At 42.7% G+C, this 27,420-nt stretch overlaps 1 protein-coding gene and 3 non-coding genes across 4 annotated transcripts; all 4 read right to left on the bottom strand.

The window, feature by feature from the left end:
• Nucleotides 1-1,701: 1,701 nt before the first annotated feature.
• RPL37 (ribosomal protein L37) lies at nucleotides 1,702-27,420 on the bottom strand. The gene is made up of 4 exons (XM_069221423.1): nucleotides 27,286-27,420; nucleotides 26,194-26,329; nucleotides 9,268-9,352; nucleotides 1,702-1,804 (listed from the first exon to the last, which is right to left on the bottom strand). Exons 1-4 carry the CDS (start codon nucleotides 27,286-27,288, stop codon nucleotides 1,735-1,737), a joined length of 294 nt encoding a protein of 97 aa, XP_069077524.1. The 5' UTR covers nucleotides 27,289-27,420; the 3' UTR covers nucleotides 1,702-1,734.
• On the bottom strand, nucleotides 1,927-2,003 carry LOC138292301 (small nucleolar RNA SNORD72). Its single transcript, XR_011202643.1, has one exon. It is a non-coding gene; the product is annotated as a small nucleolar RNA SNORD72 (small nucleolar RNA).
• On the bottom strand, nucleotides 21,664-21,793 carry LOC138292257 (small Cajal body-specific RNA 24). The gene has a single exon (XR_011202623.1). It is a non-coding gene; the product is annotated as a small Cajal body-specific RNA 24 (non-coding RNA).
• LOC138292303 (small nucleolar RNA SNORD72) lies at nucleotides 26,406-26,482 on the bottom strand. The gene has a single exon (XR_011202646.1). It is a non-coding gene; the product is annotated as a small nucleolar RNA SNORD72 (small nucleolar RNA).

The raw sequence follows: 27,420 nt of genomic DNA on the forward strand, positions 1-27,420 counted from the left end.
ATGTTCTAAACACATGACCTCTGCCTCCCCAAGTTCTGGTTCTGCCGCCTCCTGTCTTTATGCCATGGGGAAGATGCACCCCTGCGACTCTTCGAAAAGCCTCTTCTTGACCAACAGTTTTATTTTTACCTACAGTGCCCCTCTCCTCCTCTCAAAGACAGTGATGTTGGAGGCGTTCTTGTCCCCTTATCTCCCTTAAGCATAAGCTTATTTCTAAGCGGAGCCTAGTTCTGTGGCCGACGACACAAACCGGATGTAATCATTTAAGATTAACTTCCTATAACAGTTTGGGCTGAATTCGAAGACTGCCCATGGCTTCAAGGACCTCACCTACAACCACCACCACTCAGGCTACATCCCAATTTTAATGGTTACGTCTGCCTCCAACTATTAAGGACATAGATCAGACATACTACAGCACAGGTATCAGGAAAACTGCAACCCCCCCCCTCAATTAAAAACACCATCTAAAATAAAATAGCTTGCCATGCGAACTAAGATTACAGATCGTTAGCATTCATTGTTACAACACTGCTAATGTCAGACCTGTACATAGTGAAAACGCCAGGGGTCAAATGACACCTCACATGTCTTTACAATCCTCAATTAACGCCTTGGTCATTCCAGACAAACTGACGACCAAACTTCACATAGCACTGTCTCAGACGCCTTTTAAGACGTGGCTAATTACTTGTTTAAAAACATGAAGTGAACAAGGCAGCCCAAAAGCATAGACGGCTACCTTTAAGAACATACAGGCATAAAACATCACCCATGTTGCAGCTGACTGGGCGTGCATGGCATACATGCAACCCACCCCAAGTGTCTGAAGACCAACATCAAACTAGTGCCACCTTGTGATGACACCATGCCTCGAGCACAACCACTACCTACTTTTCATAATCTTACAGGGCCAGGATGGGTAAACCACTTTCTTAAACAAATTCATGCCCTTCACAGAAACTTCAGTACTTTTTTTTAAAGCATACGATTCTAGGTAGTATGAATAGCACTGATACTTTAGAGGGCAAACCAACTATCCTGCCACTGCACACCCTCCCACACCAACAATTATGGCATCTGCACTGTAAAAGCAGATTTAAAAAATCCACCTTAAGATGATTCAGTAGGGATCCCTGGGTTCCAGTAATGATAGTGGGAGATGTTTGACATCTACTCCAAATTCAGATATGGATTTGGTTTCATTTAGGCTTGCTGTGAGATCCATCTTTTCTATGCTGCCTTTACTTCGCAACAAATTTTGTAAATGTGGTCAGTCCCCTTAGAATACACCAGTCCGATCACGTCATAATATAAAAGCAAACTCCCCATCAAGCATGTACCACACTGAAACCATTTTGAAACACTATCCAGTCCATTTAAGTGAAAGCATTTGAACAGTGCATAACTTGAACATTTCTGCACTGCAGAAATTCGAAGTTGCATTATATATGTTATTAAAAAAAAGGCACAAAGTGGTGCCAAACCAACCTCCAATCATTACAGTTAAAGTAAAAATGAATTAACATTAGGAGTACAAGTCCAATTTTGCTTAGAGAAACAATACTTTCTTGGAAGGAGCATTCTGACAGTTTATCACCAAGTTTTGCATGCTGTTCTGTAGAAACAGATTTAGCAACTAGTTTTACACAGAGGGAAAAAAAAGTAAACTTCCGCTGATTAACAAAATGTACTCTTAAGTTTCATGTGGCATATTTTATTTTAACGAAATATTTATGAAGAACTGGATGCCGCAACTGCTGCCCTCTTCGGTTTTGGTGTTGTACCCTCACGGAATCCATTCCTGCAGTTAAAGATAAAGCATAATTAGCGGCTGTTGAAACTCAAGGAATTAGTCTCAACCAAAGGTTATTTACTAATATGAGATTTTAAGACATTCAATACAGAAACAGTGCAAATGCAAACTGCTTATCTCAGGAAATAACTGAAATCACTTGATTTCATATGTTCAGACATTTATTTATTAACATCACTGATAAGCTGTGCAAGTAGTCTACCCACTTCAGAAACTAAAAAAGCCAACTTAAACTTTAAATAACATTGGGAGGTCGAGGGGAACAGTAGGCATTCGTCTAAAAAACGGCGGGTTACACGGCTCTTCTGTAGTCACTCGACAGCTACTTCACCTCAAAGGCCAGGTAAGGGAATCAATGTAGATGGAGAATTCACAGCATTTGCTAAAACCAAAGACACAATAGTTTGCGATGTCTTGTGCAGAAAAGAAAACCGCATAAACAGGACTAAACAATGGCCAGTTTAAATACAGTGAGGCACTAGAAAGGGCACTGGCCTGGTGGCTCAGTGGACTAATGTATCCACTCAAGTAATCTGTGGCTGATGGTCACCACAGCTTATGAATCTCTGAAGGTTGATTATTTCATGCTTCCCAGGCAGATAAAATTAATACCTCAGAGTCGTGTAACAAGCAAGTGATAAATAGCACTAACAGGCCACCTTATGGTGCATAAGGCAGTTTACAAATACATTTTACAATACATGGGAGCCTGCAATTCCTATATAAAACCTGGTTTCCAATTTCCTTGTTAGACACATTTTTACATGGCTAGTTGCTGTGATAATGAAATGACGCGGATGCCCAATTTGTTATTTCAAGTTCTGACTTCATGCCTCCTGCCAGCAGCCCTGGTACAAGGCATGTCAGAGCTTAATTTCTGCTGCAGTTAAAAGGTGGTACAAAAATCGGAGTTTATTGGAATTTGATAATGGTCAGTTATTCTAAACCAGTCAAGAGCATAAGGAAATATTTATGGCAATATTTTTTATCTTTAAAAAAAACCTCCCCCTAGCTTTTTTCTACACATTCCGAGTCACATGACTCGGACTATGCCTTAGAATAGACCGCTATCCTTCGTCAGATTTTTTGATGTACTTGAGACAGCAAGGAAGTAGGAGGGTTGCAGGAAGGGTGATGTGAACATGTATTAAAAAGAATAAAGTACTCCTTTGAGTGCAATGTAAGGATATTGCAAGTCACTAGAGACCCATGACCTTCTAAAGAGATTGTGCATTTTGCCTCGGACCTCTAAATGGTGACTGAACTCCTCGGTGACTTGCAATATTCTTGTAATATTACAGGGGGTACTTACTCCCATACATAGTTGAGCAAAAAACTATATAATGTTATCTTACTGTAATGCACATGTGCTAAGGTTATAGGGAGGTTACAGTCAACTATAATGAAAATGTCACTTACCCAGTGTACATCTGTTCGTGGCATCAGTCGCAGTAGATTCGCATGTTCTGCAATAGCTCGCCATCTGGTGTTGGGCCGGAGTGTTACAAGTTGTTTTTCTTCGAAGAAGTCTTTCGAGTCACGGGACCGAGTGACTCCTCCTTTTGTCTCCATTGCGCATGGGCGTCGACTCCATCCTCGATTGTTTTTCCCCGCAGAGGGTGAGGTAGGAGTTGAATTGTAGTAATAGTGCCCATGCAATGGAGTGACTAAGTATGCACTTATTTAAGGTTGAGATGATACATATATAAATAATTGAAGGTAACTTCCAAACTGCTACAGGCTCCCGGGGAGGCGGGTGGGCACATGCGAATCTACTGCGACTGATGCCACGAACAGATGTACACTGGGTAAGTGACATTTTCAGTTCGATGGCATCTGTCGCTGTAGATACGCATGTTCTGCAATAGACTAGTAAGCAGTTATTTCCCCAAAAGCGGTGGATCAGCCTGTAGGAGTGGAAGTAGTCTGAAATAATGTCCTTAATACAGCTTGACCTACTGTGGCTTGTTGTGCGGATAACACGTCTACACAGTAGTGCTTGGTGAATGTGTGAGGCGTAGACCATGTGGCTGCCTTACATATTTCTTGCATTGGGATGTTTCCTAGAAAGGCCATGGTAGCACCTTTCTTTCTGGTTGAGTGTGCCCTTGGTGTAATGGGCAGCTGTCGTTTAGCTTTAAGGTAGCAGATTTGGATGCATTTAACTATCCATCTGGCTATACCTTGTTTTGAAATTGGGTTTCCTGCATGAGGTTTTTGAAATGCAATAAAGAGTTGTTTAGTCTTTCTGATGTTCTTTGTTCTGTCGATGTAATACATTAATGCTCTTTTGACATCTAATGTATGTAGTGCCCTTTCAGCTACGGTATCTGGCTGTGGAAAGAACACCGGAAGTTCCACTGTTTGATTTAGATGGAACGGTGAAATAACCTTTGGCAAAAATTTAGGATTGGTCCTTAGGACGACTTTATTTTTGTGTAGTTGTATAAAAGGTTCCTGTATAGTAAACGCCTGAATCTCGCTTACTCTTCTCAGGGAAGTAATGGCGATGAGAAATGCCACCTTCCAGGTTAGGAACTGTATGTCGCAGGAGTGCATGGGTTCAAAAGGTGGACCCATAAGTCTAGTTAGGACAACATTTAGGTTCCATGAAGGAACAGGTAGTGTTCTTGGTGGTATAATTCTCCTAAGGCCCTCCATGAATGCTTTAATGACTGGTATTTTATATAGGGAAGTTGAATAGGTAGTCTGCAGGTATGCAGATATTGCTGCAAGGTGAATCTTAATGGAAGAGAAAGCTAGGTTAGATTTTTGTAAGTGAAGCAAGTAACCCACTACATGTTCTGGAGTTGTGTGTAATGGTTGTATTTGATTAATATGGCAGTAGCAAACAAACCTCTTCCATTTACTTGCATAGCAGTGCCTGGTGGATGGCCTTCTTGCTTGTTTTATGACTTCCATACATTCTTGGGTAAGTTGTAAGTGCCCGAATTCTAGGATTTCAGGAGCCAGATTGCTAGATTCAGCGATGCTGGATCTGGGTGTCTGATCTTTTGGTTGTGCTGTGTCAACAGATCTGGCCTGTTGGGCAATTTGATGCAGGGTACCACTGATAGGTCTAGCAGCGTTGTGTACCAGGGTTGCCTTGCCCAAGTTGGTGCTATCAATATGAGTTTGAGTTTGCTTTGACTGAGTTTGTTTACCAGGTAAGGAAGGAGAGGGAGAGGAGGAAAAGCGTAAGCAAATATCCCTGACCAGTTCATCCATAGGGCATTGCCTTGGGATTGCTTGTGTGGGTATCTGGATGCGAAGTTTTGGCATTTTGCGTTCTCCCTTGTCGCAAACAAGTCTATCTGAGGTGTTCCCCAGAGTTTGAAATAAGTGTTCAGTATTTGGGGGTGAATTTCCCATTCGTGGACCTGTTGGTGATCTCGAGAGAGATTGTCTGCGAGTTGATTTTGTATCCCTGGTATAAACTGTGCAATTAGGCGAATTTGGTTGTGAATTGCCCAATGCCAAATTTTTTGTGCTAATAGGCTTAACTGCGTGGAGTGCGTCCCTCCCTGCTTGTTTAGATAATACATTGTTGTCATGTTGTCTGTTTTGACGAGAATGTATTTGTGAACTATTATTGGTTGGAAAGCTTTTAGTGCTTGAAAAACTGCAAGAAGTTCTAGGTGATTGATATGCAGTTTTGTTTGATGTACGTTCCATTGTCCTTGTATGCTGTGTTGATCGAGGTGTGCTCCCCACCCTGTCATGGAAGCATCTGTTGTTATTACGTATTGTGGCACTGGGTCTTGGAAAGGCCGCCCCTTGTTTAAATTTATGTTGTTCCACCACAGAAGCGAGAGGTAAGTTTGGCGGTCTATTAACACCAGATATAGAAGGTGACCCTGTGCTTGAGACCACTGTGATGCTAGGCATTGTTGTAAGGGCCTCATGTGCAGTCTTGCGTTTGGGACAATGGCTATGCATGATGACATCATGCCTAGGAGTTGTAATACCATCTTTGCTTGTATCTTTTGTGTTGGATACATGCGTTGTATGATGGTGTTGAAATTTTGAATTCTTTGTGGACTTGGAGTGGCTACTCCTTTTGATGTGTCTATTATGGCTCCCAGGTATTGTTGTACCTTGCGTGGCCGAATTTTGGATTTTGTGAAATTGACGGTGAACCCTAGTTTGAAGAGGGTTTGTATGATATGATTTGTGTGATTTGAGCACTCTATTAACGAATGGGCTTTGATTAGCCAGTCGTCTAGATATGGGAACACATGTATTTGCTGCCTTCTGATGTGTGCAGCGACTACCGCTAGACATTTGGTAAAGACTCTTGGTGCGGTTGTTAATCCGAAAGGCAGTACCTTGAATTGGTAATGTATTCCTTTGAATACAAACCTTAGGTATTTCCTGTGCGATGGGTGAATTGGTATATGGAAATAAGCATCCTTGAGGTCTAAAGTTGCCATGTAGTCGTGCAGCTTTAGCAATGGCAATACTTCTTGTAGTGTGACCATGTGGAAGTGGTCTGATTTGATGAAAGTGTTGACTACTCTGAGGTCTAGGATTGGTCTCAGTGTTTTGTCCTTCTTTGGTATCAGAAAGTACAGTGAGTAAACTCCTGTGTTTATTTGTGTGTTTGGCACTAATTCGATTGCATTCTTTTGCAATAGTACCTGCACTTCTATCTCTAGGAGATTGGAATGGTGTGTTGTTAAATTTTGTGCTTTTGGTGGTATGTTTGGAGGGAACTGTAGAAATTCTATGCAGTAACCATGTTGGATAATTGCTAGAACCCAAGTGTCTGTAGTGATTTTCTCCCATGCTCTGTAATAATGACCTATTCGTCCCCCCACTGGTGTTGTGTGGAGGGGGTGAGTGACATGTGAGTCACTGTTTAGTAGTAGGGGTTTTGGGGCTTTGGAATCTTCCTCTATTTCTAGGGAATTGCCCTCCTCTATATTGTCCCCGAAAACCTCCTCTATACTGTCCTTGGTAACTGGACGGTGTGGCTTGTGAGGTGCTGGCTTGTGTGCTTTGACCCCGAAACCCCCCTCGAAAGGGCGTTTTACGGAATGAGCTGTAATTCCCTCTGCTCTGCGGGGAGTAGAGTGCGCCCATGGCTTTGGCAGTGTCCGTATCTTTTTTGAGTTTCTCAATCGCTGTGTCCACTTCTGGACCGAACAGTTCTTTTTCATTAAAAGGCATATTGAGAACTGCTTGTTGAATCTCTGGTTTAAATCCAGACGTTCGGAGCCATGCATGCCTTCTGATAGTTAGATGTATTAATTGTCCGTGCAGCTGTATCTGCAGCGTCCATGGAGGAGCGGATCTGGTTGTTGGAGATGGCTTGTCCCTCCTCAACCACTTGTTTTGCCCTATTTTGGAAGTCTTTGGGCAGATGTTCGATGAGATGTTGCATCTCGTCCCAGTGGGCTCTGTCATAGCGCGCAAGTAGTGCCTGGGAGTTCGCGATGCGCCACTGGTTTGCAGCTTGTGCTGCGACTCTCTTACCAGCTGCATCAAACTTGCGGCTTTCTTTATCTGGGGGTGGTGCATCTCCAGATGTGTGAGAGTTGGCCCTTTTCCTAGCTGCTCCTACAACAACAGAGTCTGGTGGCAGCTGTGTTGTGATGAAAGCTGGGTCCGTAGGAGGCGCCTTGTACTTTTTTTCCACCCTTGGTGTGATTGCCCTACTTTTGACCGGGTCCTTAAATATGTCTTTTGCGTGCCGGAGCATACCAGGGAGCATAGGCAGGCTTTGGTAGGAGCTGTGGGTGGAGGAGAGTGTTGAACAAGAAATCATCCTCGACCTGTTCTGAGTGGAGGCTTACGTTGTGAAATTGTGCTGCTCTAGCCACCACCTGAGAGTACGCGGTGCTGTCTTCTGGTGGAGATGGTTTTGTAGGGTATGCCTCTGGGCTGTTATCTGACACTGGGGCGTCGTATAGGTCCCATGCGTCCTGGTCTTGGTCACCCTGGCTCATGGTGGTGTGAGCTGGGGAGTGTGATGGCGTTTGTGCTGGTGAAACGTTAATCACGGGCGGAGGAGAGGGTGGTGGTGTAACTCTTTTCACCACTTTTGGTTGTGGTGCTTGTTCCGTCTGGAACTCCAACCTTCTCTTTCTCCTAATGGGGGGAAGGGTGCTTATTTTTCCTGTCCCCTGCTGAATGAAAATACGTTTTTGCGTATGGTCCGCATCAGTTGCTTGTAGCTCTTCCTCAAACCTATGCTTCTGCATTTGGGAGGTTAGCGAGTGCTCTTCTGTATAAGAGCCTGAAGCTGGGTCGCTTGCAGTTTGTTTCGGCATCGAAACTTTGTCTGCGTGTTTTTTCGGCTCCGAGGTGACTTTTTTCCTTTTCGGGGCCGAAACCTCTCGGCGTCGATCTGTTTCGGTGCCGCTGTCTCGGCGTCGAGCCGTGTCCACACCGGCATCTCGGTGTCGAGGCTTGTCTCCAGCACTTTCTCGGTCCCGAGAAGGCTGCGTGCCGGTGTCTCGACCGGAGTCGGACGATCTCGGCACTGTTTGGGCCTTTTTCGGTGCCGACGGTCGGTCACCGATTTTATGGGTTGAGCCATGGCCTGGTGGCAGTGGCGTCCCCTGGGCCTTGTAAATGTTTCTTTGTGTGGTTTTCGACGTCTTACTCACGGTTTGTGTATCGTCGAATCCTTCGGAGTCTGAGTCTTGGATCGAGAAGGTACCTTCCTCTTCCTGTTCCTCGAACTCCCGTCGGGCTGTCGGTGCGGACGCCATTTGAAGTCTTCTGGCTCGACGGTCTCGGAGTGTTTTTCGGGACCGGAACGCACGACAGGCCTCGCAGGTGTCTTCGCTGTGCTCAGGTGACAGGCACAGGTTGCAGACCAAGTGTTGGTCTGTGTAGGGGTATTTATTGTGGCATTTGGGGCAGAAACGGAACGGGGTCCGTTCCATCGGCGTTCTTCAGCACGCGGTCGGGCCGACCAGGCCCCGACGGAGGATCGAAAACTACCCCGAAGGGCACCGGAGCTCTTCGATCTTCGATGCGGTGTTGAGTCTAAGTATGCCGATCCCGAACGCAACAATACCGACGAAAATCTTCCGAAATTAACTATTTTTTCTGTTCCGAAACTCGGAGCGACAGGAACACGTCCGAACCCGATGGCGGAAAAAAAACAATCGAGGATGGAGTCGACGCCCATGCGCAATGGAGACAAAAGGAGGAGTCACTCGGTCCCGTGACTCGAAAGACTTCTTCGAAGAAAAACAACTTGTAACACTCCGGCCCAACACCAGATGGCGAGCTATTGCAGAACATGCGTATCTACAGCGACAGATGCCATCGAACAGTGCATTTACAGCAGATTAAATCCGTAGAGTATTATATATTCTGAGCATTAAGTAAACTACTAACAATTCCCCCACCCCCGATTGTGGGATAATGAATACCGATCAATAAACAGTTACTCTTTGGTCAAGTAAGTCTATACAAAAAGCCACAAAACGTACCTGAATCGACGGTAGACAACCTTCAAGTGTCTCATACGGCCGGTACCTGTGGTGTTGCGCCTCTTGGCCTTGACACTCCAGTTATCTATAATAAATAACTGCAGTTAGAAACTTAAAATATCTAGATTTTCAAAGCATGCATGATGGCTTTCTAGTAGATTTCAAATGCAAACCTGCAGTATTTTGAAGTAAAATGACAAACTTCAAACTGGGTAAGGTGTACTCAACCAGACACTGCCTGTGTCCCCTGGTAAACAACACTTCACAATTTACTTCCTCTAATCACTCACCTGTTTTTTGTGCAATTTCTCAATCACTGGAAAACGGCGACAGGGACAGAAAAAATGTCTGAAGTGGTCAGGGAACAGGGCAAGTAAACACTATTACTGAGTGCTGTAAAATGAAACTAAAAGAAAGTAATACCTCCGAAAGAACAAGCAGCGGAAGAACGCACTCGGTACAGAAGCAGTTCTTAGACCATGCTCCAGGGGAGTGCCAGCCTGCAGGTGCTGAACAAATAAGCCAGCAACTAAGTGACAATGAAGTCAACCAATGTTAAGCATTGGGCAGACTCCAAGCCCCTTGTAAGTTAATAGAATGTTTTGCAAGAGAAAGCATTGAGTGGTCCCAGAAGAAGCCTAACACATGATCAAGACATGGTTTCCAAAACAGATGACTAACGGTAAACTGAAAAATAGAACACAAGGACTGGGAAAGGTCAGCCTGCTTCAAGCTGCCACACTCGAGACAATGTTTAAAAAACAAATTATTGTAATACTAACACCGCTAAAAGCAGCAGAGCTACAGAAATGCCACAAGAGAGGCTATAGTCAGATTCAGCTTAGTTCAAGGGGAAATACTGGTACCACTAACTCAAGCTGACTGGGTGCTGACAAATATCTTGCATCAAAATCTCTTGCACCCCTGCCAAAAAAATATGATTGAGTTGGATGGGCCCAAGCGATTACCAGTGGCAGAGATTAGTTCAAGCATTCCATCCATTACAGTGTTTTGATTAATGAAAGGACGACTAAACAAAAAGGGAGTAGAAGTGGGTAGCCTCAAAAAGGTTAAACTTGGGAGACTGCTAAAGAGATGGCAGGGAGTGAAAAGGGGAGCACAAGGGCGGAGAACATGAAACAATTAGCAGTAGACCAAAACATGGAGATGAGAAGCAAAGTATCAAGAAATGAGGTGAGGCAAGCAGTCTGGATTTTGGGGAAGGAAAGAGTATTTTAGCCCCGGATAATTGTTATGGTCAGCACCATCATCTAGGTATAACAGGACAGTAGCCCAAGATGCAATTTACTCAAACTGTATGTATCCTGGGTTTTGAGAGCACAACTCAAACAAATCCATTGCTTGCAAAGGTACTGAGTAGGCTCTGGGTCCACCTCTTACAAGGTAGCTTTCTCCGAACAGCCTTTTCTAGCCATTGGCTTCAGACTGTCACTACAGCTTTGGCTCAGCCCAGTGCAGTATGCATCTCTCACCTAAAGCTATTGGCCGTTTGGATAGGTCCTTCCACCTCATCAATCCTGCTCCAATGTGCCAAAGCTGCATGCTTATTTGGATACCCTGTAAATACATTCCTAGCAGTGATGCAAGTGTTTACTAGTATCACACTGAATAGAGAAAATTGGAAGTTCATTTACAAAATTAAGTATGGTCCTAAGAGATACAGTTCTATGTTGGTCAGCCACCAAGCAAATTAGGGTGCTTTAATGCCAATGTAACACATGGCAGCATAATATTTGGAGGGTTGCATTTCCCAGAGCCACCCTCAAGGAGACTACTACAGAAGAGGTTAGAAAAGGCAGAAGACAAGCTTTAAAAGACAATTAGAATGGTGCACTGCAGCAGTAAAGAGTGGTGACTTCTACGTGCAATAGTCAACACTCAAGACACAACGAATATGTCTAGGGGTATCCGAGAAACTCATCCGTAAGGGTCCCTAGCACAGAACAAAGTTATTGCCTGGAGGTTCAATGCTATGGTAGTGAGATCTAGCAGAACAAAGTAGAAGCTTATTCAAAACATTGGATGTCATGTATGAAAAGGAGAACCCTCCTGCTGTAGCATGCTCAATAGGAGACTGGAGGGCAAACAAAGTTGACTGGAAGCAATCAAAAAATGTATAGAGCATGCTACTCACCAGTGAGGGTCTCAAGGCGCTTGTGTGTTGTGGTGGTGAGGGAGGGGTTACAACCATGTCTTGAGGTTTTTTCTGAAGAGTAGGAGGTCTTTGGTTTTGCGGAGGGAGTTCCAGGTCGTGGGGGCGAGGTGAGAGAAGGCCCTGCCTCTGGGGTGGTATGTTGGACGCGGGGGACTGTAGCTAGTGCGAGGTCGGCTGATCGGAGGTTGCGGGTGGGAGTGTGGAAGTTTACCCTTTTGTTGAGGTAGGTCGGCGGGTTTTGTGGAGGGATTTGTGTGCGTGAATGAGGATCTTGAAAGGGATTCTCTTGTCTATGGGGAGCCAGTGAAGGGATTTGAGGTGTGGTGAGATTCGTTCATGGCGGGGAGGCCGAGGACAAGGCGTGCAGCTGTGTTCTGGATTCTCTGGAGTTTGCGTTTGAGTGTGGTGCCGGCGTAGAAGAAACACAGTACTGTATACAACTGCTAAGGCAGAAGTGCCCAAGGTTGTGAAGTGTTTTGCAAGTATAAGTAATATAGTTGAAGGAATGCTCAGGGAGGCAGCCAATGAAGATTGGGTGAGCAGGCGGTGACAGTGGTATGACAAGACAGATTGAGAACATTCCTGGCAGTTTCGTTCTGCATCACTTTTCAAGTCTCTTGGTAAGGCATACTGAAATAACAGGGCATTTGTGTAGTCCAGTTTACTTGTAGTAGGTGCCTGGGATACCGTCTTCCCGTGTGTGCAGAGGCAGCCATTTAAAATACGTTGAGCATTTTGAGTATCAAAGCAACAGACAACCTTGGTTCACCATAGAAAGCTGATTAACAATCCTCAAATATATGGCGGTTTGTGAGGACTTATGGGGAAGGGCAGAAGGTTGTGTTATTTCCACCAAATAAGACACACTGGTTTCTCACTCAGTCAGCCAATACACAGCCCATCCAGTCGGCTACTGCAGACCTAGAGAGAAAAATTGGTCTGGAAATCAGAGAGGTCCTTCCAGGAGGATCAGGGAAGTCTCACTGGCTTAGAACTTAAGATTTAACAATAGATGCTGCAGGGTTAAACAATGTGGGGATCAGTGCAGATCCCTGTGGCACCCCCTCACAAAAGTAGGATAGATAGGCCGAAAGCGTTGCCAGAAGGCTGATTATGTGACTGATCTCAGTCTGTTATACAAACTAAAGATTGTGCTTAATTGAGGAGGAAATAAGCAGCAAGCAAAAACAATGCAGAGTACGTGTATAAATGACTATCTCCAATTACATTTATACGAAAATGAAGTAATGCTACACCCGAGGAACAGAATATACGAGTGCATAGTCATTGCCAAATAGAAATAGGTGTCGAAACAAAATGTATGTTTAACTTTTTTAAAGTTAGTTTTGCTGTCAAATAATTGTACCTTTAGTTTCCTGGTCACGAACCTTCAAACAATTAGGAACGGGCACAATTAATGGATTCTCATAAGCTAGCGCCCAATGTTTTCCAGGGGCAATACATTTGAAAATGTATTTCCAGATGTATGGTGTGCTGCTGCGCACCAGCAGTACATTAAAAGGTTAAGAATGCAGTTAAAGAGGATGAGTGCACATGCGTTAAACTAAAATAGCAACATGTTTCTTTCAAGTATCTGTGAAGATACTGTTCTAATGAAGCCGACATCGCAAAAAAAAAAAAAAAAAAAAAACACACACATTGCTTTATGTAGCAAACAAGCCATGTCTGCTGTTACAACTCAATTACCCCACCCTAATTCATTTTCTCCCTTGACACTGTCCAGCACTCCCTGCCCAGCTGCTAAGTTTGCCCTATATGAACAGCAAATACATACGTTGATGGCAAAACCCGAACAGGTACCACTGATGAGGGACAGAAGGAGCCGACCAACACTCCGGGATTAAAAAAAGGGGCCACTGGAACTATGCAGTAGACGAGGACCCAATTATGTGGCATTGTTGACTAAATCATGAAGAAAAGGCATACTATGTAGCGTAATGCAGCCCATTTTTTTTTCAATTAGCATTACCTCATTTCAGCATTTTTACATCTCAAATAGTATGACAATTCACTTAGTATCAACTTATTACCCGTATACAGCAATAAGAAACTGAAAGATAACCAGACCTTTGAAAACGCATGAACACGAGTTGCTACATTTTAGCAACTTTTGATCTGTTCGAGCTAGAAACAATTAGTTAAAATCAACAGATTAGGCAGCAGTTGATTATGTAGCAAATCCCATAAATATGGGGAAAAAACGCTGCAGCAGAATTTCAGTAATTTATCATATGCCTGATCCAGCACTTCCCAAGGCAGTGGGATTATCTGCAGACGCTGCACTGATGTCTTTTGGCTGCTTGGCAGCAACGTCTGTCCAGATGTAAATGGGCCCAATACATACTGACTGCACTAGATGCATCCAAGAAAGGAAGCATAGTGTAGCGTGGCCCAAAAGGATTCACAGCTCCACCAGTAGGCAGAAATCCAGGTTGGGATCATGTGGCAAGTTTTTTTTTTTATTGGTTTGTAAATAAACCACTCAAGTGATACTAGTGTGATAGCCACCAGACACGGACATGAAAGTTCAGATCTATGCCAGGCATCAGATTTAGATATTTGCTGCCTCAATGAGATCTGGCTAAATATGTCAAGTTATATTCTCCACGAACTGGTACCACTAAACTACTAAATTCTTCACCAAGATAAAGGATGTGGCAGGGGTATCTATTTATTTGTCCTTAGCGCTTAGAATACTCATATTCCAATTAAAAAGAAACAGTCTAACATGTCCGTATGGCCGGGGGGGGGGGGTCAACTGTTTGAGGCAGATACAAGAAAGGTTACTGGCTTGTTGCAATCCCACCCTTCTAGAAGTCACTGACTTTGCCAAAGAGATTGAACGGGCCATGGTTTCTTCATAAGCACTGAAAGCAGTTCAGGTGAATGTGTTGCCTACACCCGTTTCCGATACAGGCAACTACTCTTATTGCACTGGTCTTCAGTAAGGCTCCCCGATTTCCGGTTTTACTGATTTTTATTAGGTAAATACACCCAGAAACAACGCGTTTCCTGTCTTTTTTTTTATTCTTAAAAGTAGTAAAATACTGAAAACTGCCTTTTTTGTGAAGGACTATGCAGTCTCATTAATTCCAGGCAAAAGCTAAACAGATAGAAAGGGAGTTACAAAACAGATAGGATTTCCTTAAATACAGGCATATGTTAATATAAGTATTATAAAGCTAATATGCATGTATGGGCGTGGTGTTTTGTTGCATGTGACTGCTTTATTTGCTAAAATGCGACAGGCTTCTACGCATGCATGTCTTAGAGGTAAATGTGAAATACACCATTTAGGACTCCATTTTTATTTAAAAACACACAAAGAAATAGACAAATAAAAATAAACTGGCCCAAAACTAAATATGGATTAATGTAGATGAAAATGTAAAAAAAATAAAAAAATAAAAAGCCACAAACGTGAGCCAGTCATACGTTATGACCATCCTATCAAACTAAAGCTGAAAGTGCAGCCTGTAATTCACAAAGTTTGTCAGATTCCTTAGTGCTGGAGAGAAACCTGAACAAGTCCTAAAAACACTATGTTCAGAGGGCATTATTACACCCAGTGTCTTCTTAAAACGTTTCTCCTGTAGTTGTGGCAAGAAGAAAAAAAATCTGGGTAAGTAAGATAGTGTGCCAACTTACGCACCTTGAACAGACATACATCATCGCATTCTGGGATACATGAACCACTAGCTAATTTGGGAAGGGCAAAGGTAATTTCCTTAATCGGCTTGCTTTCTGTGTACCGTCAAATTGATCGCACACCGTGTTGCAAGAGCTGACAACTTTTATAAACCCCTTTGGTGCATACAACTATCTTAGACTCATTTTTAGACTAGCTACATTGGTTAGTGTTTTCCTAAAGATAAGAACCTATTTGGGAATATGGATGGTGTGCAGGCGTTTCTGAGTAATGTTCTAGACCTGTTTAAAACAGTATGACCATCAGACAAGTTTGGGTGCCATTTCTTTGTATGGTATACAACCACAATTTTGTTTGATTAAAGTCATTGGAGATGCTTCTCAGGTCCATCTTGGGGTTGGCAGAATACTATGCCCGTTTTTTGTACAAGGGTATGCTTAGATTTCTGAAATATTAAGCTTTACTAAAAACAAGTGACATTTTGATACAGGTAATTTGAATGAAGTTTAAATGTGTCGAAAAATTTGATTTGGATGGCTCTTGCTGAACACGCTTTTGAAGCTGGCAGTAATGGCTATCACTGTGGATGCTAGTTTAACTGGATTGGGTGTTGTCCAAGTCAGTGGGTAGCTGGGAAAGATCAAATAGTGGCGTTTGTCCCCCTAAGTTTGAAACAATCAGGAAAGCATTACCGCACTATTCAGCATGAGGCTTCGCCATGCACACAGCAGTACAGAAATGCAGAATGTACATCTGGGCTTGTGAATTAAAATGATATACTGATCACGACCTTTAGTTCACATTCTGGGTGGAAGCACAGCTAGTAATTTGTCTGCCAGACTAGTTAGACGTACCAGATTTTCAAGAGTACAACTTTCAGGTCGAATCATCTGACTGGTGGAAAGAATAGCCATGCTAATTGTCATGCATGTTGACCGAGAATAAGATTTTAGATAAGAATGTGTGGTTGCAGTGTTGGATGCTGATAATGAATATGGCAGTACGGTTAACCAAAAAGAATAGCTGGATAGATATCAGTCCGATGACAAACTACAGGAAGTAAAAGTTTGTTATGAACAGCTGGCGTGAAGGAAGAAGCGTGTCCGGTAATTGAAAACACATTTTTTCCAGGTGTAGGAGGAATTACCTATTGTCAACAACATGGCCATGGGGTGATGTGTCTGACAATTTGAGACATTATTAGATTAGCATATCAAGGACATTCAAGTATTACCAAAACTTGAGACCAAAGCAGTTTTATTGGTGGCCATCTACATATAGTCAAATAGGTCGCTGATGTGCAGATTAATATGCCAAGCAACACAGTTTACAACTCATCAGAAAGCACTTTGATCCACTATCTCAGCTTTATATTTCAAACAAGAACAAACCTCCCGTGTCCAACTCCCACTAAGACAGCACGCAACTTGACCTTCAACCCCTAAATCAATTAGGCCGCAAAAAATAAAATGTTACTAGACCTGCAGGTTTAGTAACTTGAACAATCTACTCGACCATAACTACAATGTACATGACACGTAAATGGATTTCAATAGAGTGACCATAGGCAAATATTTTAGTCATTGACCTAGCTACTCATAATGCCCTCCCACTGATGGTACTCACTTTTGACACAGCAAAGGCTTTCAACAGTCAACTGGTCTTTTTTTGCATAGGGTGATCCTGCAATGCAATTTGGGGGTTGTCTTCTCCACAGTAATTAGGGATATTTATAAGAAACCAGCGGTCAGGGTCCTGGTTAATGGGATCCTGTCTGAGCATTTTAACATCAGAAGAGGGACCCGTCAGGGGTGCCCACTTTCAACCTTTACATAGAGCCATTGGTCAATAAAATCAGATTCGATCAGGTTATTATACCTTTTAATTATTGTGGGTGGGAGAAGGTGGCCTTGTTTGTAGATTTGACGATCTACACCAACGACCAGGAAAGCTCTCTACCAACGATTCTTGGCACATTAGAAGGCTTTGGGAGACTGTCAGGTTACGACGTTAAACAAAAGACAGAAATTATGCTATGGAATATTAAGCACAGTATTCCTCCGTTAAAACAAGATATTAGGTACTTGTGGGTTCAAGTGACAATGGATCTGGATAAAACAAAAGTTGCAATCACGTCCAGAAAAATGTTTGTGGGGTGGGCTTACACCGTTTTTTGGGGCATATCTAATATCTTGAGAATGTTGATCCTTCTAAAATGTACTTTCCTGTTTAATGCAATACCTCTGGAATTTAAAGCAGCCTGGGTAAAGAAGTTTCAGTGGGACTAGGTAATTTTATTTGGGTTCCAAGAGGAGCAAGAACTGCAGAGCAGAAGCTCTGAGGGAAAAAGGAGCAGGAAGGAATAGCAAGCTGCGACCTTTACAGCTATTGTCTGGCTTTTCAACTAAAATATATTGTCGGCCTCCTTTTGAACAGGTCCACTAACTCCCCTTCTAAGCGCCTTGACAGATCATTTTCTATACACATTTTGCCACCCAAAGTACTCCAAAAAAAGGTCACACTAAAGATTTTAGAAGCGGCGTGTAGAACCTGGTTATGTGTTAGGCGGACATTGGGAATACCTTATTACAGCAGTTTCGCCACAACTTGGGACTCACCGGGAACTCTGGAATGTCTTAAAGATAAACTAGCTATCCTGCTGAGGGAGAAAAGCTCAATAATTGGGGACAAATCAGGCCGGGCAATGTTTTGAGTCCGCTGTCCTTTTTCTTAGATAGTATTTGATTTATACAGGGTCCCCATGGTTCTATCAGTTGGTGAGGTGGACTAAGGACTCTTAAGAATGAGGAGTTTAGCATTCTGGAAGAAAAACTTCAAAAGAGTAGACGTAAAGAGGCTTCACAGTGGTATTAGATGCTGGTAGATTCAGGGGAGAAGAATTCAGCTTGCCAATAGAGATCTGGGGAAGGGACCTGCCGTCGATGGATGTCACAACTCTATGGCATTTATCAATGTCCATGCTCTGGAAAGTTTATAAATCTGCACCCCTGAGAAGAAAGCATCTTTTCACAATATACAGAGCATATTGGACACTGAAAAAACTGGGAAAAATGAGTGGGTGAGCAGAGGCGACCTAAGTGTGACAAAGGAGAAAATGATGCCCACGTGTTTTGGCACTGACCCGTGAGTCACCTCTTTTGGCAAGTGATTTTAGAGGTCACAGGCTTAGAAGTAGAGGTAAGCCTTCCCTTGATTATTTTTGGTGATTTAAAAGGTTGGTGAGTCCTCACTAAAAATGGAAATGTTGCAGAAACTTCATATTAATACTATTAGCACAATGGGAAATATGCATGAGGTGGGTGCCCCTTCACCCCCGATACTAGCAGAGTAAACTAGCTTGGTTTTAAGGATTAACAAATTAGATAGGAACACCTCTTGTTCATAAAAGAAATTGTGAGTTGTGGGGAAAAAAGACAACTGACGTAAGGAGTGGCCAATGATTAAGTGTCTATACCAACAGCTCTGTTAATGGAAAGGCTGAGAAGGTTCTTATGCAAAGTTTCATTTTTAGCCCTGGCTGGTTTGATCGAGAGTAGCTTGTGAGCTGTGCTGAGACAGGTGGAGATGGTACTTTTCCCTTGAAGGGAAGGCCTCCCTTAGCCTATGGAAGACAAATAAGCCCTCCACCCCCTTCCCAAAAACCACACCCAACAAACATGAACGAACTTTTGACCTCCATCTCCCAGCAGAGAGAAAGTGTGACGAGAAAAAGATTTAAAGCCCCCCTTCATTTTCTGAACAGATTAACTGTTCCTTGTCAAATCGCCAAAAAGGAAGAGTAGGGCCTAAAAATAGTTCAACCTCATCAAATATGGCTAATTGCCATAGCGAGTGGGCAAGCAGAATGAGGCCTGTCAATGCAGCCACCAATCGAACAGATCAGTGCTTCCTAAACTGTCGGTTGTGGTGGCTTGCGAAATGTCCAGGCAATAAATAAAGATGCCTTTCAAATGTTAGGCTATGTCTTCTGACAAATTACTGCTTTTTTCTTTAACAGGAGAATTGGTATTTACAAACTCCTCTCACTTTGCTGCCAGAGGGAAAAAAAAAAAAAAAATAGGAAAGTAATCTGAAAATCTTGCTGGGATATTCTAAGCTGTAACTGAACTGCTCACACTGAACAGTGAGGAAACCAACAGGAAGCACTTACTTGTAATGCCAAAGTGTTATGGAAACCGAGTTTACAAGGATCATGATACAAAAAAAAAAAAGTTAGGATCTTTTACTTTGTGATGCACAAATGATAAATATTCACTGAAACCTGATGTCCACATGCGTGCAATATAGTCTGACCAGTAAAACTGCGCAAAAATTGAATAGCCATTGAAAAATATGCTAAGTGACAGTGCACTACCACATGGTGCTTTAGTTACATTAAAACACTGCACGTCTCATGTCCATTCACCCTAGGCGGGTCATAAAGGTTTGGGAAGCACTCAGTTTACTTGCATTTCCTTTGGAAAATCCACCAACTACAAAGTAGCCACAAAACTGACCCAAAATGTGGTCAGGTGGGACGCCTATAGAATTTTTAGTCAACGCCAATACTCCCCACTCCTCCACACCCCCAAAAAATAACCTTAATGCTAGGCTTAAGCAACAAGAGACTTAGCGCACCTAGCTAGACAGGCATGTCAAATTTTCAGACACTTCACTGGCGCTAGTTACACCCCGCTCTGAATTAACCTAGGCAAGGCATTCACACTACACAAAGCTCTAAATAAATTCTAGTTGCACTGTATTTGAGCATCTCATTTGCAGCCCATGAAAATAGCTAAGGTTTGTGCACACACAAAAAAAAAAAAATGTTTTCCATTCCCTGAACACCACTACGCATGTTCACCATAGTCACTGTTTAACCTAAAGTTCCCTTAAAACATCCTTTAGTCTAGAGGTGTCCGTCTATACACTGTGACCCTGTCACTCCATTGCCACTAATGCCTCTTTGAAAACCCCAGTCATTTCCAGTCGGCTCTGCAAATTACAGTAACTGAAGCTCTAAAGGGCAGCAACAGGAGTCATTGACCCACAAGTCGTCAATTATGATAGAACCCTGAATTATATATTGTACTGTAATAGTATTTATATAGCGCTTACTACCCCTGACGAGGTAGTCGAAGCGCTTTTCGGTAAGTAGCATGCTACTCTGGAACCCAACAAGAATTAGTGATGGATTAGTATCGGGAAATATGAGTACAGTTTTAGTATTATTGACCGGAGTAATGGAGGGGTGGAGGAGTATATCCCTCATTTACTCAACCAAAAGGCTTGGGATGAGTAAAGGGGGATGGAGGAGGGAAGTGTGGGGAAGGGTTATGGAGAGCACAGTAGCCGGGTGAGATAAATGAGGGAGAATTTAGTAGGGTTGTGTGGGAGGTCATGGTAGTAGAGTGAGGTTTGGTGAGTTAGATGTGGAAGCGGAGGGAAGAGGTTAGGCAGAGTTATTTAGGAGATGAAAGTAGTAGAAAGGATTTGGGATGAGTCAGAGTGGGAATGGTGGATAATTTGATAGACATGACATTTGATGATGGGTAGATAAGTGTGATAAGATGAGAGCAGGGATTCAGATATCCAGTATAACAACCCATCCAGGAGCCATGCAATGACCCACGAACATGCCAAGCACAGAAACATATACACATACATACATGAATACACATATGTACATACACTACATTATTAGAACCATGGGTAAATATACAAGGTGTAAGTACCTAGGGTACCCACTACAAACCAGGCCAGCCTCCTACAATAGTACTTCCGTTCGGTTCACAAAAGGCTACCAAGAACACAGTTTTAGACAGAGGTTTAGTGATCTTAGTTTAGAGTTTATGGGGTGCTTAAATATCAACTCCTGGCAAAAGATTTCAAAATTACAGTACATGGTGTGGGGTAGCAAATTTAGACATGCATACAGTTTACAGGACGGATGTGTAGAAGTGTGCAGATTATATTGGCAGTTCTCACATTTACAAGAGGCTCAGGAGACTGGAAAGCCTGATCAAATACCTCATACTAAATTATCAGTATTCCCCTTAGAATTTTTATGTGGCTACCCATTCAAATTGCCGGCTTCAGCTTCTGGTAAGACTTGTGTAGACCAGAGTGACCTCAATCAGTTTAGTGCCAACATTTGCCCTAGTCATTCATTCATATATATTGCAGTTTTCTAGCATGCAGACAAGACTTAAATTGGGTGGCGTGGGTCAAATAGCTTTACACAGAACCTAATTACAAGTGAGAACCAACACATCAAAACGTTGGACTGTTTTTTAATAAGGCCATTTCCATGGCTCTATATAGACTTATCACAGGTGACTGCGATACAGAAGTAACTGATATTTTGATCCTCTTTAGAAGGTTTTGAAGAAATTCTTTTGGCACACACTCAGGCAAGGGTCGTCAAAGTGTTCTTTTCATTTGGAAGGCTGTAGCTCAGTAAGGAGGATACAATATGTTCAGTTTACACAAGGCTAACATAGGCACATAATGCACTGGGAGAAAGATTTAGTCACACTGGCTGGTGTGAAAATGTAAGAGGTGGAACGAGCCAGCCCATTTAAACTTCTATGAGCTGGTCAGATAACCTCTGTTACTGTTGGACACTTGTGTACAGTTATCACCATGAATTGGAGAAACTGGTAACACCTAAGCATCCATATATGTTAGGTGATGGGCTTCACATCAGTCTGGCCTGAACAATAAGGCGGATGTACCACAGAAGGTGCAATGTTAAATTAGTGATTGAGAGACAAACAAGGAGTTTACCATTTACATATGTAAGAGGTCATAGTTCACCCACACTGCAGCCCTGATGAAGGAAGTCTTTCAAGAGTACCCACCAACAATTAGAGGAACTCCCAATTTCATCCAAAAACTCAAATTACCTGCACAACGCCACTAGGATTCACTCCGATCATCATGCAGATTCCACGGAATGCAGTCTTTTATATCTTATATCATTATTTACTTTATGTATCCCTTGATGTACGAGTATAAATATCACTGTTGAACGCACCATGTTAGCACACACTACTTTGGACTGGGGATGCCAGTTGCAAATCTGTCCTCTTTGTTGCAGCAAAATAAATAGACCTTGGTCATTGACTAAACTCCTTTGTAAATGCATTTGTACATATTTTTGGAACGTGCTTTACAAGAGCATTAGATGAAGGAGAGGGGGCAAGTGGGCAAGGAGGGGGCAACATGGAACGCAACAGATTGGATCTCAAGATACACCCTAGGATTACACCGACCAATTATAAGGGAAAAATCACGGCGTGACAAACCATTTTACTGACTTGTTTGTGCATTTTGTGTTTTAACGTCACTGGACAGACACGAATGTTCGAACATGCCATGCAGGACGAGTGCGCATACGTGGGGGATTATGAACGACGTTTGAGAAAGGGTACTGATAGAAAGTAATTATTCTGAAGCAATGGGAGGGAGGAAGGCATATTGGAAAAAAATACTCTGTGCCTGTGAATGCGTCAGTCTGTAGGAGCTATGATACCCGAGTTAGGGTTTGTGCTCTCATAGAAGTTCAACAAACTCAGGGGATGAAACAGTACTTGGGACACTGATATGAGAGGAACAACAGGAAATAATATGGCAAGCACAGTAACCAATGAAAAGCAAGGAAGCAAGCGAGCAGCATGTAAGCCCCTTTTAAGATTTATATTGAATACAATAGGTTTCCCAAACACAGCACAAGCGCTGTGCAGGCGAAACCTAACAAAATATCCCTCTATTTCAGCCAGAATAAAGAAAGAATTGAATAAATACCAAAATGAAATGTACTAACCTTGTCTATTATGCTGTTGACAACCAGAGGGTTTTTCAAAATATGTTGCCCAATTCCAGTGTTGAATCATTCCTTGTGTCTTCACTTCATATCAGAATAGGTATGATTAACATCAACAATCCTAACCACCACTTCACCCTTTTGCTCTTAAACTGTTAGTTTTTGAGGACAGCCTCAACGCTGCCCCAATTTAGGAAAGTGTTGAAGACTCGGCTCTTTAAAGAACACTTCACTATGCCGTAGGTCAACAACTCTGTTGTTTTTATTGCTCGCTAACATTTAAGTTTGCCCTTGACCGTGTACAGTGCTCTGCTGCTTTTTGGCTAACTTTGTGCTATGGAAAAACACATACATAGCTTTGTTATGACCCCAACAGTTGAAATTGGATCATTGCCTCCAAGCTGTAAGATATGCCTTAAATTATTAGAAGTTCCATCTACCACTTAGCATCTGAAGACTAACACCCTGCCTGATAAGACTAACCATGCTAAACCAACTCATCACATGCATGATAACCTGTGTTTGTCCTACCACTAACCACAAGATAAACAGAAGATATTTGAAAGTCTTCCAAGACTTAACTCGTGTCACCATGATATCCTGTATCAACTCACTACCTGATCTCTCATTTATAAATCCCTTTAGTACGCGCACCCTCCCCCGGGTTCTTGAGTAGTCCCAAAAAGGTACTACCGTTGACGCATGATCCATTCCTGGCCTAGGCACACTAGTGAGGCAGAGTTTTTACCAGGACAGGTTGAGGAACCCTGGGTGGTAGAAAATTTGTGGATCCCACACACGTAATTTACGTCGCAGAAATGAAAGGAAAAGTAGTGTTTATTTAATGTTTCACCTTTGAAGTGAAGGGTATTCTGGGTAAGAAAGCTTTTTTTGCGGGGGGGGGGGAGGGACACACTAACCTCGATGTCCACTTTTCATTCATCCGTGGATTTGATCGGTTTCCCTACATGGTTGCCGATCCAGTACACCTACCATTGTTATAATTGCCACAATACGTTTTGGGCCCCTCCCAGAAGTGGGCACCTGGCCTACCTCAACAGCGGAATGCCAGGTGGAAGGAAGTTTGAGGCTCCTAACAGATTTCAGAACTTCATCACAGAAATGTGAGGCATGTGTTTTGTATGGTCAATGTTTGAGGTTTTCAAGGTGTTCTGGATACAAAAAAAAAAAAAAAAAAAACATGGTGAGCCACAAGTCAGCCCACCCTGGATGCCCCTATGTAGTGGTTGAGCTAGGGCCCAAAATCTACCCATCCACATATGGGGGGGGGGGGGGGGGGGGGGGGGGGCAAGTTTTCGTTAGAATAATGTGATGTGTCAATGTCGCGTTTTGGGCCATTTAGGTCATGGGCACTAGGTCTATCCACACAAGTGAGGTACCATTTTTATCAAGAGACTTGTGGGAGCAAAGAACAGTAGAACATTTCTTATATACCTGTCGGATTTTGTTGAATTTGTGCCTTTTAAATTGGTTTGAAACACCATACTAAGCATACACTAGTACTGGAACCCACAAACTCAGAGCTGTAGGAATGATCACTGCTTCTAAACTCAATATCTTGTGCTCATTTCAGCAATACACACATTTCCTTGATAACTGCAGTTTTTACTCTGCCTATTTAGCTACAAGACAAAATCTAAACTATGCACTCTAAAAACCATTGTATGGTACATCTCAGTTGTTGGGCTTTTGGGTACCTTGAGTTCTTGGAGAACCTACAACCCCTATGTATCCCTGCAGATAGAAGGGTCTAGCTGACAAAAGTAAGAAATTAAAATGTTGCCAACGATGCCTGATTTTTTTCCTACTAATTTTTAATATGTTTTTACTTTAACAGTTAATTTCCTTGGCAAACCCTTGATATCTACACATGACCTCTTGCTGAAATCTGACTTGTGTCTACTTTTCAGAAGTCTATAGCTTTACTGGATAACCAATGGGTTTCACACTGGTTTCCACCACAAACTGGAAGTATGTTGACAACCCACAAAAAATATAGGCTACCTCTCTGCAAAAGGCCAAGACTGTGGTACAAAATTAGGCATCTGGATTCAGCTCTGCATGTCCCTAAAAGCTGGGAAGATGGTGAATTTAGTACAGCAAACCGTCTGTGGATGCCATATTCAGGGAAAAACAGCCACTTACCCGGAGCATATATTTCTTACTTAAAAAAAACAAAACCTCAAAATGTTGCTTTGCATATTTTCGTCAGTCTCCTCAAAACCTGGGTACCTTTACAATCCACAGGATATTGGGAAAAGATGACGCAAATTTGGGTTAGATATCTTGTATGGAAAACCTGTAATGGAGCCAGAAGCGTGAACTACCCCAATTAACCCCCCCAAAAAAGAGCTCATCACGCGGGGGGAGGGGTTAAGGGGTCAGACAAGCAACTAACGATCGGTAGACGCTTGCTAGCAACTTCACAGCATAGATACATGCTGACCTACCCTTAACCAACTAGGCAGACCTGCAAACACCCAAGATATCTAACACAAATTTCTAATCACCATTGAACTAAAAAATATTGAGAAGTAGTGACATACTCTGAGCACAACACAATAAAAATAAGACTTATTACACCTCATCGCAGCAATATCAAAGAGCTGTTAGCAAGCCCAACCGACCAGATCTCAGACTCCCTCCCCCTCACTTATTCCACCAGTTACCGTCCCTCAATTCATAACGTCTCATAGAAAGCTGCCACAGCCAGCATAGAAAATCAGTTTTAGAACATAAAATCTACCAATGCAGTACAGGAAAACCTATAAAGGTAATAAGGGATGCCTGCATACCGCACCAGTGTTCCCTGGAGTACTCAAGTACCAAACCAAGATTTTCTTTTTAGAAAGCCTCTAACATTAGAATGCATTCAAGCAAGTTAGTTGCCCTTACGTCGCAGTTCAATGTTGTCGGTCTGCACTTTCCTGTTCACTGTTTGTGTCCACTTTACTGATTAAGTGATGAGTGCCATTGTAGCGTTATGGTGCCTAAAAGATTAAAAATGTACTATGAGAGACAGAACTTACGACTTTCATCTATGAAACTGCTGCCCCACGCAGTAAGTTCGGAAGAACGTCACAAATCCAACTACTCTGCTTACTTTAACGACGTCAACGTTCTAATTAATTCAGAATGTTTGTTGTGTTGTCCAAGACTTCAGACCATACAACACCAATACACAACCCGCTACAGCGGTACTAAAAATGTACAGAGTTAAGATCTACTTACACTTTCTCTTGCGCTTAGCGGGATATCCGCACTTGCCACAGGTACATTTCTGGAGATGATAAGCCTTGGATCCACAACGACGGCACAGTGTGTGCGTCTTGTTTCGGCGTTTACCAAATGACGACGTTCCCTTCGTCTAAGATAAAGAAAAGACAATCAAAAAAGTAAAGGGACAGGCACATTTTGGAATTGAACGATGCAACTAAGGCGCTTGTTCATCTCAGTAAGAAGCTGAAATCACTTAGTGTCATATGTTCAGACATTTAAATAAAAACATCATTGACAAATCATGCGCCGAAGTTTGACAAATACATTAGCCATCAAATAATTTTAGAACAAAAAAAAATGACGCCTAACTTTATAAAAGTTAAATTCTAAATAATGGCAAACTTGGAAAAACAGTTAACCATGCAATTTAAGTGTATTTTTCTCATCAAATCAGAGATGCGCGTCCACCTTAATTTCACCGTGAGCTCAGTTTCATTCAACCCTTGAAAACGATTAAAATGCACGGTATCATAATTCTGTCGGTCGTGACAAGGTGGTATTACCCATATTAAATGTAACTGACCAAATCTCACTAATGACGCACGCGTATGAAGCTCAGAGCAGCCGCTCAAACTGCCAGTATTCGTCCCTCCTACACTCCTTCCTTTGAAATGTGCAGAGGGAGTGAAAAATAGATCACTAAGTTAAACCAAACCGGCAACAGTGAAAATGTATGTAAGTAACAGACAGGTTTCAGTAAACTAAGTGTATCTGTTCTGGCTGCCGAGGAACGAATACATTAACTGTTTACCCTACACAAAACCTGCTGCAGTACAGCCACACGACCAGCCGAGTATCGAACACAGTCTACTACCTAGGCTAGGGCTACCAAGAACATAGTCGGAAGATACAAACACCGCCCTGCTCTATAGCTCTTGTTCCTGGCTCCCTCAACATGCCTAAAAACCGCTAAACCGAATAAATACCAACACTAGTAAAATGCTCCTGTCTTCTCCGAACAAAACAGAGTACTGCCGCGTTTAAAAAAGTCACCAAAGCACGGATGGGTTTGGATAAAACTCGACCACCATTCTATAGACTCACCATCTTGCCCCAATGGCCGACACGTTAGAGACCGGAAGCTTGTAATCACTTCCACTATATTCGCACTGAGTACTTCCGGTGTACCTACTGAGTTCGTCCTCCGGAAACAAAGAGCTGTGGGCGGCGATCAAACGG

The sequence above is a fragment of the Pleurodeles waltl genome, chromosome 1_1 (assembly GCF_031143425.1).
Source record: "Pleurodeles waltl isolate 20211129_DDA chromosome 1_1, aPleWal1.hap1.20221129, whole genome shotgun sequence".
NCBI classification, from domain to species: Eukaryota; Metazoa; Chordata; class Amphibia; order Caudata; family Salamandridae; genus Pleurodeles; species Pleurodeles waltl.

Excerpts from the sequence above, each read along its gene's own strand:
- RPL37 (XM_069221423.1), bottom strand. Across the intron at positions 9,353-26,193 it reads CGCTAAGCGCAAGAGAAAGT|ATAACTGGAGTGTCAAGGCC; the intron begins GTAAGTAGATCT and ends TATTTATTATAG. Across the intron at positions 1,805-9,267 it reads GTTGTCTACCGTCGATTCAG|GAATGGATTCCGTGAGGGTA; the intron begins GTACGTTTTGTG and ends CTTTAACTGCAG.